At 41.5% G+C, this 13,309-nt stretch overlaps 1 protein-coding gene across 2 annotated transcripts; it reads right to left on the bottom strand.

Moving 5' to 3' along the window:
* Nucleotides 1-1,457: 1,457 nt before the first annotated feature.
* Nucleotides 1,458-13,105, bottom strand: tradd (tnfrsf1a-associated via death domain). Of its 2 annotated transcripts, none has more exons than XM_005741664.2 (5): nt 12,977-13,105; nt 6,799-6,962; nt 6,417-6,697; nt 5,256-5,403; nt 1,458-2,307 (listed from the first exon to the last, which is right to left on the bottom strand). In XM_005741664.2, the coding sequence occupies exons 1-5, from the start codon at nt 13,078-13,080 to the stop codon at nt 2,009-2,011; spliced, it is 996 nt and encodes a 331-aa protein (XP_005741721.1). In that variant the 5' UTR covers nt 13,081-13,105; the 3' UTR covers nt 1,458-2,008. The 2 variants fall into 2 exon arrangements, with proteins under 2 accessions (XP_005741721.1, XP_005741722.1); XM_005741665.2 differs by having other exon boundaries at nt 1,459-2,307; nt 6,799-6,959; nt 12,977-13,104.
* Between the last annotated feature and the right edge of the window lie 204 nt (nt 13,106-13,309).

The following is a 13,309-nucleotide window of genomic DNA, read 5'->3' as shown; positions in this document are numbered from 1 at the left end:
AAGTTATTAAAGATGTATTCTACACAATCATTCCTCCCTGGAAAAAGAACAGTTCAAAAAAATAATTAAAAGCTCCAAATTGAAGTTGAAGACATCCACACCTGGACAACTGATTGCTCCAGACCAGCAAACTGCTTCCCAGGAAAGCAGAAGGGATGTAGCTACTTCTTTTTTCACAGAACGACACAGAGTCCTGTAAAAACTTTCTTTTTGCATGTGCCTGTTTATAGGTTTGGGACAAACATACACAACCATTCAGATGAAGTCTCTTTCAGGTAAGTCTTTGCTGATTTCGACAACACACAACCAAACCACATCCTGCACATATCCCATCGGCTTAGCTCCACAAAAAAAAAAAAGAACATGTGTATCCAAACTGGCTGACCTGTTGTCACACCTGTTCACCTGCTGACCCCAACCCACAAAACATTATGTGGATTAATTTTATTAATCCACGGTGGTTAGCACTGTTGCCGCACAGCAAGAAGGTCCTGAGTTCAATTCCACCATCAGGCCGGGGTCTTTCTGTGCGGAGTTTGCATGTTCTCCCCGTGTTTGCCTGGGTTCTCTCCGGGTACTCCGGCTTCCTCCCACCGTCCAAAGACATGCAACTTGTGGGGATAGGTTAATTGGATAATCCAAATTGTCACTAGGTGTGAATGTGAGTGTGAATGGTTGTCTGTCCCTATGTGTTGGCTCTGCGACAGACCGGCGACCTGTCCAGGGTGTACCCTGCCTTTCGCCCTATGACAGCTGGGATAGGCTCCAGCGCCCCCCGCGACCCTGAAAAGGATAAGCGGAAGCGAATGGATGGAATTTTATTCTCCATCATTATGATCTAAATGTTTTCTTGAATTCATCTTTTAAACCTCCATCAGGCCTAAAAGTCATATCATTTAAATCACTTGATGGTATTAACAATATCAGTGTCAGCTTAAATCAACATATGCCACATCGTGTCAGTGTGGGCGTAAACGTCTCTGTACTCCATAAACCCACAAAATTCCCAAAAATATTACTGAGGACACAGCCTAGCTATCACCAGCAGTTGGAGCAGCAGGGACGTGTGTGTTTAACTTAGGACACTATGGATGTCTATTTGAAGGGTCTGTATCACATTAGTGTGGGTGTGATAAACACGTCTAATCCACACATCACATCTGGATGGATGGTCAAGTTAAAAAAAAAAAAAAGTAGGGGAGGGGCTCTTTTACAGTGGACCCTGAATGAAACCAGCACAGGAGCTCAACCTGTAGAAGCTCCATCCATCTTTGACAGCCAAGCTGAGATAAAACACACACACCTACCTCAGATCTGCCCTGAAGCGCCCACATCATGACTCAAGCAATGACACACACACACACACACACAGACGTTCAGCATCAGCAGTTCAATCATGTGCACGTGTGTGAGTGACAGCCAGCGCTGGTGGAGAGGGAGGGCGGATTAACACTAAATTATACCTGAGGGACTTTTGACAAAATGGTGTTTTCAGGTTTAATTACACTAATGCATCAAACAGAAACATGAAGCTTGTTTTTTTGTCTTTTTTTTTTTTGTTCCTCAATCATTTAATTTGAATGCACCCATTTTGTAGGAGAAAAAAAAACAGTCTCGCACTCATTAGAAAGAAGACCCAACAGGTTCCATCTGTAAATAGGCTTTAAAAGGAGAAACATGATGACAACGGTTTAAACAGTGCATTAAACTCATGACAGCATTTTTAAAAAAGTGATGACAGATCATTCAACTAAATTAAAACAATTATCAATAATACTAATAATTGAAAAGCAAAGACGTGAATCATTCAATATACGCACACACTCCCACACACACTCCTACACGCACGCACACACGGGGGATGATTTGAAGGATGGGATGCTGTCGATGACAGACGTGAAGAACAAACACACTGTGTGTATAGCATAAGCAGGGAGGACAAAGTCGCTGCTCCTTGCACAGAGAGGACTCCGCCCCCCTTCTCTGTTTTCACAGCTGAGACTCAGAGTTACTCTCGCGGCTGCAGGTCCAGAATATTTTCAGCCAGGCTCGTGAGTTTGCAGTCCTCCAGTGCTTTGACCAGTCGGCTCAGCTTGGCTGCCCTCCCCTCCGCCTGGATGAAGCGGCTGAGAAGCTGATAGGCTTGCTCATACAGCCCTTCTCTCTCGTACTCGTAGGCCAGGTTGTCTATGGCCGGGCCCTTCAGAGCGCGGCAGTTCTTCCCCAATGCCCTCCCTACGTGCTTCCACTGACGGCCAACTCCGTTAGAAAAGCTCTGCACATCTGCCGCTGTCAGCATTCGGTCCTCTGACGGGGCCACAGGATAAAGATGAAGGGAAAGCATTAATGTAAACCGCAATCAAGTACGATTACATAAACAGTGTTTTAGAAACAGATGTAAACAGCAAGCTCTCACAGAACAACTTAGGGCAGGGGTGTCGAAACTCCTATTAGTTCACGGGTGACAGTGAGTCGAACTCTAAAACCATTACACAATAATGTATATATTTAAAAAAAAAAAAAAGAAAAAAACACTCCTCAAATGTTTCCATCTCTGAGGTATAAAAACCTGAGCAAGAGTCAAGATTTTAATAATAGCTGGAACCATAAAGCTAAATGAAAGACACCCATCATCACACTCCACTAAAAAACTAAAAAACAAAAAACACAGCCAGACAACAGAAATGAGCACTTTCTTTAAAAAAAAAACACCACTGCTCATTTAATAAGAAATGTATTTATACACCAGATGACAAAAATAATCTATGCGTCTCTCATGTTTCCACATAAACAGAGTCCATCAATCCACCTTTTTAACTGCTTATCCAATTCACGGCTGCAGAGGCAATGGAGCCAATCCCAGCTGTCACAGGGTGGAGGCAGGGTGCCCCCTGGACAGGCCACTTGTCTCTCAACTATTCCCAATCTCATTCACACCAATGGGCAACTTAGAATCACCAATAAACCTAATGTGCATTTTTTTTGAATGGTGGTGGGAAGCCTGTGGATTTAGAAAGTCACAACTTTTCAAAATCTACAAATACATTTTCACTTCCCAAACTTTTCCACTCCCGCGTAGTAATCCCAGCATCACTACGTGAAGAATCACATTTCAATTTATCGAAAAATTTGAGTTTTAAAAGAATTTACTGAGAGTCTTTAGCAGGCTGCTTCAATCACACATTTGACTCTTCTGATGTAGTGTTTCTTTTCAGCTGATAACTCCAAATTCTTTTCTAAAAATGTCCAGGTGAGAGCACCTTGGGAGGGAGCTCTAAGCAAATAATAGTACCTGACTCTAGTACAGCAAACTAAATAGTCATATAATCAAAACTACAGTATTTCATACTAATGCTGTAGTTTTCCAGGAGTAAGTGCACACCTGAATCCTCAGACCAGCAGTGTTACATTCTCCGCTGATGTCCAGTCATCCCCCACTATGAGTGTATGACTATGAGAAAAGCTAAAGGCTGCAGCTTTCAACCCAAACTTAAACACCAATAGGACTTGTGTACATGATGCATTATTAATTCCTTGCTTCTCATTTAGTGTTGATGTCAGTTTGGCTGCTGTTTTATATAAAGGGCCACACATAAGGGACACTCAGCACCTCTGGAAACTCCTGTAAACATCTGTAAAATTAACCACATTTATTTTCAAGCTTCAGATTTTTTCGAAACATGTAAACCATGTTTCTAATTAGGTAAGTGAAATTTAGCCATGTTGGTCCACTTTTAAAAGCAGGAGCAAAGAGTCAACAAGAAGGGCTCATCCAGTTGTGAGGCTAGAAGAGAGGCAGAGCATCTGCCAGTCATGTATCATGACACTGCTGGTGGTACACCCAGCAAACGTTTAAGACCCCTGAACTTGTATGACCTCCCTGTGGACATTTAATAAATCCCTTTTCTACATACATAGAGCTCCGATTGCATACGGCTGGAAAAAAGCTCAAGTGGATGCACCCCCACACTGTTTAATTTTAATGTACACCGACAGGACTTTCATACTTTAATACTGCACTGTCCTTTTGCCAGCTGTAGCTGCAGATTCTGCATATTCATTCGTTTCATGTGCTTTAAGATTATAAAACAGCTGTAATGAGTAATTTTCAGCCAGATGGGGACAGTGATACCACCTGTAAACACGCATTTTACCTGACACAACTACAACTATTCCATGTGGGCAAGTTGCTCTTTAGACATTCAACAGTTACACAGCAACACTAGCAAACATCTGGAGACTAAAATTCATTCATTTTCTTAACCGCTTCTATAATTCAGGGAGACGTGAGGCTGGAGCCTTTCCCAGCTGTCATAGGGGGATAGGCTACCTCTTCAGGCTATCTGGAGAGATGGACCGGTGGATTTGAACCCAGGACTTCTCACTGTGAGGCAACAGTGCTACCCAGCTGACCAATGTCCTAACAAGTCTAAAGTTCATCTTAACTTAGCTTAAGCTTTATGTCTTCACTACCTCCTGAAGTGCACATCGCACTTAGCACCTTTAAGTTCACTGGTTTGGTTTTCTGGCTCACTGCTTCAGCAAGCAGCTGGTCTCAAGCAGCAAACACTACTTGCTAAGCACCAAACAACAAACAGGCAAAGTCAGCGAATAGCCTGTGATCACAGAGCTGTGTAATCTCATTGTTCGTATGGAAAAAACTGATCAGAGCAGCTTTAAAGTTGTGCACTTGCATGATCAAAAGTACTGAAAAATCAGGTGCAATTAATAAAGACCAGTCAGTTCATTAACAAAAATCCCTGCTGTTGTACTTTCACACTTTCCTTTTTTCCCATCAAGACCACCAACATCAATTTACAAACCCCAGGAGAGCCTTAATGTGTCACTGGGTGTTTAATTTCAGTTGTTTGGCAGCCACCAAATCTCCTGCATTTTTATTAATTCAAATTTTAGTTGACCCAATATGAAATCAGTCCAAGTATGAAAACCAAATACATTAGCTGCAGGCATTAATCTCTTCCCACTGACTGGCTGGATTAGGGAGTCAGCTGAAATAGTATTGAATTCATGTGCTGTCGAGGAAAAAAAAGCCAATCAACAAAGTTCTGTCAGCTTCTTGAATTTAAAAAAATTTGTTTTTGCAGACACATGAGGAGAACGAGGAGATGGCAGTAAGCCCACCATTTGTAAATGAACGACCATCCTCGATAGTTAAATTACAGAGAATATCTAAATAATGTACTGTGGACAGCACACCACACACACGACTAGTAACAAGGACAGTCTCGACTCACCAAACACTCTGTTCTGAAACTTGAAGCAGTTGCTGGGAACGGGAGACTCTTCCTGCATGATGGTGACGGACTGTGAGGCAGGACCGCGGGCCTGACTCTGCAGCTGCTGCTCGAGCTCATCGATCTCCTCATCGCGCAGGCGCTCCGGCTGAAAGGCACAAAATGGCAGAAATCACTCAGAATAAAAATAAATGAGAACGTCAAAGTGGGCACACTCTCCGAAGGCCATAGTGACTACAATAAAGGGCAATGGCTTAAATTTGGCAGAAACAGGAGATTATTTGTTTCAAAATGCTAAATTTTGCGGTTACATTTTCAGTGGATCCAAAATCCTGCAGAGCAAGTACTCACAGGAACTAGAAAGAGAGAGGATATTTCCCATATTGGCTTCTCTTCTTTGGCTCTCTGGTAGAATCAAATTTAAAATCCTGCTCCTCACATACAAGGTCTTGAATAATCAGCCCCCATGTTAATGACCTCATAGTACCGCATTAGAGCACTTTGCTCTCAGACAGCGGGCTTACTTGCGATTCCCAGAGTATTTAAAAGTAGAATGGGAGGCAGAGCCTTCAGCCTCCCAGTTTGGATTCAGGAGACAGAAACCCTCTCTACTTTTAAGATTAGGGTTAGAACTTTCCTTTTTGGTAAAGCAAATAGCTAGGGTTGGATCAGGTGATCCCCGAATGCCCTCTTAGTTATGTTGCAATAGGTTTAGACTGCTGGGGGCTTCCTGTGATGCAGTGTTCCTCATTCTGGTCTCTTTTCACTCACTGTATGTTTTGACACCTCTCTGCATTTAATCATTAGTTATTATTAAATCTCTGGCTCTCTTCCACAGTGTGTCTTTTGTCTTGTCTTCCTCTCCTTAAACTCAACTGTTCCCAAAAGTTGGCTGTGTGGAACTCTAACGAGTGATCAGGCTGAACTGTCACTGAGAGAGTGTGGCTGTTAGCTTTCAGGAACAGGTATGATTATGACAAACCTGCTTGTGTGAATCTTTGTGAAAAGGTTTCACATTGCAGCTAAATTACCTTGCAAGAAAAAATCCCATTAGAAATCGGCCAGTGTCAGGCACGGTGAGGTGAAATGAGATCTACTTTTAAAATCTTTTTGCCTCTTTAAAATCACTGGAGAACAGTTTAACAGGAACATCAACCTTACCTGTGACAGGTGGATGTGCTGTAGGCAAAGATCCAGCTTGTCCAGACACTGATCCAGAGTATGAGTGCCTGCCTTGAGCTGGGTTTCCACAGTTAACTCCTGGGACAGAGCGAGCAGCCGGCAGGCGTGCTGGCAGAGATACTGTCTCACCGCTCCAGAGCTGTAGCTCTCCAGGAACTGATGACATGCTGCCACATTCACAAACTTCACCTCCACCCCCAGGGAGGGATCCGCGTCATGGACCTTTAGGATCTCAAATGTACCCAGGCCTCCAGCAGAGTCTTAACAGTGGAAGACTATGATTAATCAAGGTAAACCCTACAAGAGGTTTTTTCTATTTTAATGAGCATGCAGTATGAGAAATGCCTAACCGAGGGCTCACCTGTAAGTGTCAGCTTGATGACTTTGAAAATGATGAACTTTCCCTGTGGGTCTTTGTAGAGAGAGAGCAGGTTCACACCGGGACACAGCGACTGCAGAAACATGACTGCGCATCCCGTCCATTGACCTCCATCCACAGTCTTGTCCGCCATTCTCTGAACACTACTTGAGACAATTAATGCAGAAAGGTACACTTTCATATATTGTATATTTATCAACTATAAAGTGAAATATTTCAAGCTTTGTTTTTGCTTTAACTTCATTGATTTTAATGTACGGCTCATGAAATCAAGTATCTGAGATTAGTAGAATATTTGCCGAGATCAATGGGAATAAAAAAGGATTTACAAAGGAAACATCTGCATGTTTATACACTTGATACTTGGTTTGAGCTCCTTTGCCACTAATTACTGCATTTGTGCAGTAATTAGTGGCATGAAACCGATCAGCTTGTAGCACTGCTGAGGTGTTACTGAAGCCTAGGTTGCTTTGATTGTGGCCTTCAGCTTGTCTGTGTTTTGGTTTTGGGTATTTCTCGTCTACTTTGTAGATTTCTTGCGGTGGGAGTTAGGGTCAAGTGAGTTGGCTGGTAAATGCAGCAGGGTGAAAACATTGCCAGCAAACCATTTGGTGGTAGTTTTATCGCTGTGGACAGGTCCTAAGTGGTGCTGGGAAAGGAAATTGACATCACTATAAAGGTTGTTAGCAGATGGATTGATAAAGTGCTCTAAAGTCTCCTGGTAGACGACTGTGTTGACCACCACCAGCAGCAGCAGATGAAATGGCACCCTAAATTGTCACAGACTGTGGAAACTTCACACTGGACTTCAAACACGTTGGATTCTCCAGTCTTTCTCACATATCCAGGACCTTGATTTCCAAATCAAATGCAAGTTTTACTTTCGGCTGAAGACGTCTGTATGTGGTGGCTCTTGATGCACTGACACCAGGCTCTGTCCACTCCTTGTGAAATTCTCTCAAGTTCTTCAATCCACTTTTTCCCCCTCTACAATCCTCTCAAGTCTTCTGTCATTGTGGTGCAAATTTTACAATACTCTTCATTCTTCCAGTCAACTTTCTATTTATATGCTATGGCTTATATCTATGGCTTATCCTCCGTGAGGAGGGTGTTGATGATCGACTGGACAACTGTCAACTCAGCATTTTTCCTAATGATTGTGCTTGACCACGTGGTTAACAGAGTGTATATATACTGTGAAATCCAAATTAAATATTCTACAATATTCCACTACATGAGCTACAAACCATAATCAACTGAATTTAATCAAAAACAAGTCTTGAAATAATATGCTTTGTGTAATGAATACAGAATACATGGAAGTTTACTTTTTTAAATTCAATTACATGAATGATATTCAATTTCTTGCACTAGCATAACAAATAAGACAGTGAGCCCTACTCTATCACCTGTTTGTAGGTTTGCTTGTTTGTTAAATTTGAGGATTTTCTCCTTTTCTCGTATTTCTCTTGTCTTAAATGTAATGTTTCTGGGTTTTGTTGTGTTATTTAAACATTTAACTACATTTTTGGATATAGATTTTTTTTTTAACTGGTTCAAGGTAAGAGGCAAGGTGAACCCTGGATTGATCCATCGCAGGGCTAACATTTGAAGACGGACATCCACACTTACTCACAGATAATTAAAAAAAATACTGACAGCAGCAGCTCAGCCTCCTAGCAGATGCACCTGTTTAAATTTCAAGCTTTCAATTTCAAAACTGACCTCTAACTTTGAGATCACGGTCAATGAGATTCAAACTCACCTGAGATTTTTAATAGATACACCAGCTGTATCAGACCATTGCTTCGTTCTCGATTTATCACATTATCGCCCAACAAACTTGGGCGTCCACGTCCCCCAACCACTCGCTCAGCAGGATAATGAAAATACCCCATCAACCTTTTACGACTAAGGGGCAAAAACAACTATTACTCAAACACGCATGTCTTTGGACTGTGTGGTGAAACCGGAGCATGCAGAGGAAACCCATGAAGATGTAGGAAATATGAAACTCCACAGAAAGGCCCCAGTACAGCAGGAGGTTTGAACCCAGTGTAAATCACTGTTCCTCCACCGTCAGCAGGTAATAAAAACATGTGGTGAGAGACGTACGTCATCTCAAATTCAGGCTCTAAATTTTTGATCAGTGGTCATTAATTCTACGTCTCATTTTATCTGAAGCAGGAGATTCAGTTTCTAATCGTGTTCGCTCAGAGTGATGGGATAATAAACCGTATCACCTCTGCTGACTTAACCGCCCGACCCACGGCAGCCAAAATACATCCACCATGTTTCTGGCCTCACTCCACCTTTTTTTTACCCCAGCTCCCTTCTGAAACCCTCATTACATAAAAACATGTTTAATCTCATCCCTCCCCTCCCCCACTCCAGCCCCTGACTCCTGTGCCCTGGATGAACCGCTGAAACCTGCTGGTGCTGTCTCTATGCATCCTGACTTGGAGCGCTCTGCAGGGAAAGAGGAACCTCTGAGCTGGATTAGGTGCACGTCCTCGCATTTTACTGAATCACAGTATGCTTGGCGGCTAGGTGTACAGGAAACGACTTAGGCAGTATGTAATTATTTGCTATCCTATCAACTGGTACACTGGAAGTATACTGTGAGATTAGTTTAGCAGCTGGATGAGGATTAAGTGATCATCGGGAGCTTAAAATATATAATTCATCCTTTGCTGCCAAAAGCCAACCTCTAGTATTCCCTGGAGAGCTTGTTTGGGTAACAAAAAAAAATTGATTCAGAAGCATGAATCAAACGAATTCAAAAGTGGCTCATTTTGTCCAGTCCAAAAAAATACGAACAATCAATTCAGATGACATAAAAGGGTAAAAATGGAAAGTCCTCACATTTAAAAGCATAAGCAGAAAACATTTTATAATTCCCCCTGACTAAGTTTGCAAATGATCATTTTCAATTATAAATGTAGCTTTTTAACATCTACTCGCTTCAATCCATACATAAATATAAGAATAACTGACACTGAGGGCTAATAATTTGTTTAATCATCCCTATAAATGATCATATCCTTATGACCACACAGCATTAAGTTACACTTCTAGCGTTTTTAGTAAAGCTCTCTGTTGGAAAACAAAACATGCCAACTACATGGTGACGCCATGCCATATATCATTTATCTGATGTCAAGTCTGGCAAGAGATTTAAAATGACCACAAATTCTTTCTTTTTTCTTTTTTTTTGGTCTAAAAAAAACCTTGAAAAATGTGATCACAGGGTCTGCAGGTAACTCTGTTGCATGTGTCTGCCACACCTGTGTGGGAGTCATGCAAGAAAAAGGTCTTTATTGTCAGGAAAAGACCATCCCTACATGGTTATGTCAGCCTGGGGGGAGCATCTGTGACTCAAGTGGTCAACAACCAGTAGTTAAATCCTTGGCATGTCCATTCTGCATGCTGTGGTGTTCTTTGGCAACATATTAAACCCCAAATCTCCTCCCATGATAATAATCCTCAGCACACCGACAAATCCACAAAGGAGGACCTCAGAGGCAGGAAAGGGAGGGATATCGTTCCTGTGAAGGTAACACTTGTTACATGCAGGAAAACCCTCAAACATCTTTCAATTGATGGACATGAAGGAAGAGGGGTCAAAGATTTGCAACCCAATGTGAAACACCAGTGGAAAAATTTCATTATTCTTGCTAAGGTGGACAACACAAGCTTCTGTGGCTGAGAGCGTAATTACTTTTTCACACAAATGAATGATGTGGTGAAGCATGCGACCTTTATCTGTAGTCACTGTATCAAAGATCAGAGGTTTGCTCGTCAAAGAGAAAAGCCCAGTTTCCAGAGGATGTACTAGGTGCTATTTACACAACTGAATATTGATGGAAAACAGCTAAAGCTAGAAATATTGATTCCTCATATCCGAAAGATCCTTTCCTTAAAGTAGTTTTAACAGTAACAGTGTGATCTGACCATCCAGAGATATAAAAATGAACTGACTCTGTCAAAATTCAGAGGTTTCAGCTCGTGAGAAGTGGGTGGCAAAATCAGAGCCTTCGTGGTCATTCATCATCCGAAGCTTCAGCATTCTGTGATTAAATCAAGTCGGTTTTTCCAAGGTTACAGTGTTTTTAAGTTTCAAGTTCCGTTTGACTTGTTTCTTCAGTGAACTGCTGGTTAGAGAGGACAAATTTTCCTCAGCAGAAGTTTGGAAAACCTGAGGCCTTACATGTTGGGAAGGCTCCTCTTTACAGTCAGTATGAATAAGAGGAGCACGTTTTGCATGCAGACGCATAAAAAGTGACTTGTGTTTTTGATCACCTTAACTTGGCAGGTCTTCCAAAACCATTTCAGTTAACCATAAACTTTGTTTGCAGTCTATTTTTGCTCAGGCAAGTTTATAAACAGTTTGTAAACTGTAAGTAATGAATTAAGGGGCAAGAAAAAACATTTAACTCCTCTGGAATATCTGAGGTTTCTGAATTGATTCCCAGCAAAAGATTATATGGAAAAAAGCACACTATGACTAATAACACACCAAACACAATCTGAAATTCCTCCTCTTCATCATGAATGCCTCTAAAAACTGCTACAGGAAGCATCTGACGGAGGTCGCGGCTGCTGAAGGCGGCTGTTTCAGTTACTAATTTCAAGAGTTCATTTGTTATTTTCCACCTTCACTGTTTGTTATCTAGCTGTTCATAAAGGACACGAAAATGTTTTCAGTTTATTCAGGTTTTGTTTTTATCTTATTTTGACTTAGAAGATCAGATCACATTATTTCCAGTGTCTTTAAAACAGTTATCAATTTATTTTTCAATTTAGCCTTAGATTCCTTTTAATTTTGGGCTGCCATGGTATCAGAAAACCCTCTTCAGCATGGCTCTTGTGTTTCAAGTTAGAACATTCTAATTATGGAGACACATCCAACGCAATGTGTGAGGGGTTCATCTCTGAAAACGACATTTAGCACATCTGAACTAACTCAAACTTACATTAACAACAGGAGGCTAGTTGTGAATAAGTTATTTATCCCCCTGTACATCGAATATGACTAGCACTTCCACTATAAGTAGAGTATGGATGATCTGGGTAAACATGTGGAATGAAGCTGACTTAAAATAATGGTTCCTACACCAGCAGCCTGAGCCATGGATCTATGCTTTTATGTCAAATTCTGACCCTACCATCTGAATGTTGGAGCAGAAAACAAGACTCATCAGACCAGGCAATGTTTTTTCCCCCCGATCTTCTATTGTTCAGGTTTGTTGAGCCCCTGTGAACTGTAGCTAGGGTGGCACTCGCTGTGCCCTCTGCTGCTGGTATGGCCTTGTGCAGCTGCAGCCTATTTGCTTCCAAGTTGGATGTGCTATGTTTTCATAGATGCTCTCCTGCATACCTTTGTTGTAACTAGTGGTTATTTCAGTTGCCGTTAATTTCCTATGAGCTCAAAGCAGTCTGCCCATTCGCCTCTAGCATCAACAAGGCCATGTGATTGGCTGATTAGAAATTTGTGTTAAGAACAGGTATATCCAATAAAGTCGCAGTTAAGTGTATAATAAATACGTACATCACGATTACAGCTTTAGCTTTGCCTTCTAAAGTCAGGCAAGCCAGAAAAAGTTCGAGATCCACTGAATTATAAGCAAAAGCATTAACAAATGTTGCTATCTGAGGATATTTTATTACATTGCTATGTTTCCTAGCTTAAAGTAACAACAAAACCTTCGATTACAGCTTATAAACTCATCATAAATTAAGCCTTACAGAAACAACAGAAAACACACCCAGAGTTTACTCAAATTATAGACTATGTAACTTTAATGTCAAAGCTATAACTGTTGTCCAACTTAAAACTAGGGGACGTGGTTGCTATGCGACCCGTACGTACAGGTGAGCTAGCTGATTACCTTCATAACAGTTTGACAGCTGCATTGGTTTGAGTCAGAACACCGCAAAGATAGCTATTCCGTTTTAAAATGTCAGTACCTTATACTGAAAGGGATGGAGGTTGCTGTGAGAAATGTCACGCAGAATAGATAGAGCTACCGTAAAGCTACGAGCAGCCACGCCGCTGAAGCGGCCCAAAGCCTCGGGAAGCCCACACGCCTAGTTTCTGCCTAGGAGGTCCTTTGATTCACCGTGAAGTAACACTTTGACAAACTCGGCTCAAACTTACCTTAAAACTTTGTTAAAGTGTTTGGTAACGCTTCCTTCTGTGGAATCACACGGACAGTATGAGCTTCCTGGCTTCCCATTGGGTGAGCAGCAATCAAGCTGCATTCTGATTGGTGAAAATCAACGAGGAAAATCGTGACGGGAAGGAAGTGGTTTTTTTTGTGTGTGTGTGAGGTTTTCTTTTTTTTCTTTTTTCATTTTAACGTAAACGTTCATATGTAGTTCAACGAATCTCGTTACGAACAATTACATCTAGCATTTAATCATAAATATAAACCTGAACCAAAACACTTTACTGGCTCTTTGACGAGTCTAATTTCTCACTGTGTTCGCT

This window comes from Pundamilia nyererei, unplaced genomic scaffold (assembly GCF_000239375.1).
Source record: "Pundamilia nyererei isolate P.nyererei 1_Seehausen unplaced genomic scaffold, PunNye1.0 scaffold00112, whole genome shotgun sequence".
Lineage (NCBI taxonomy): Eukaryota > Metazoa > Chordata > Actinopteri > Cichliformes > Cichlidae > Pundamilia > Pundamilia nyererei.
This window is presented reverse-complemented; position numbering and strand designations above follow the sequence as displayed.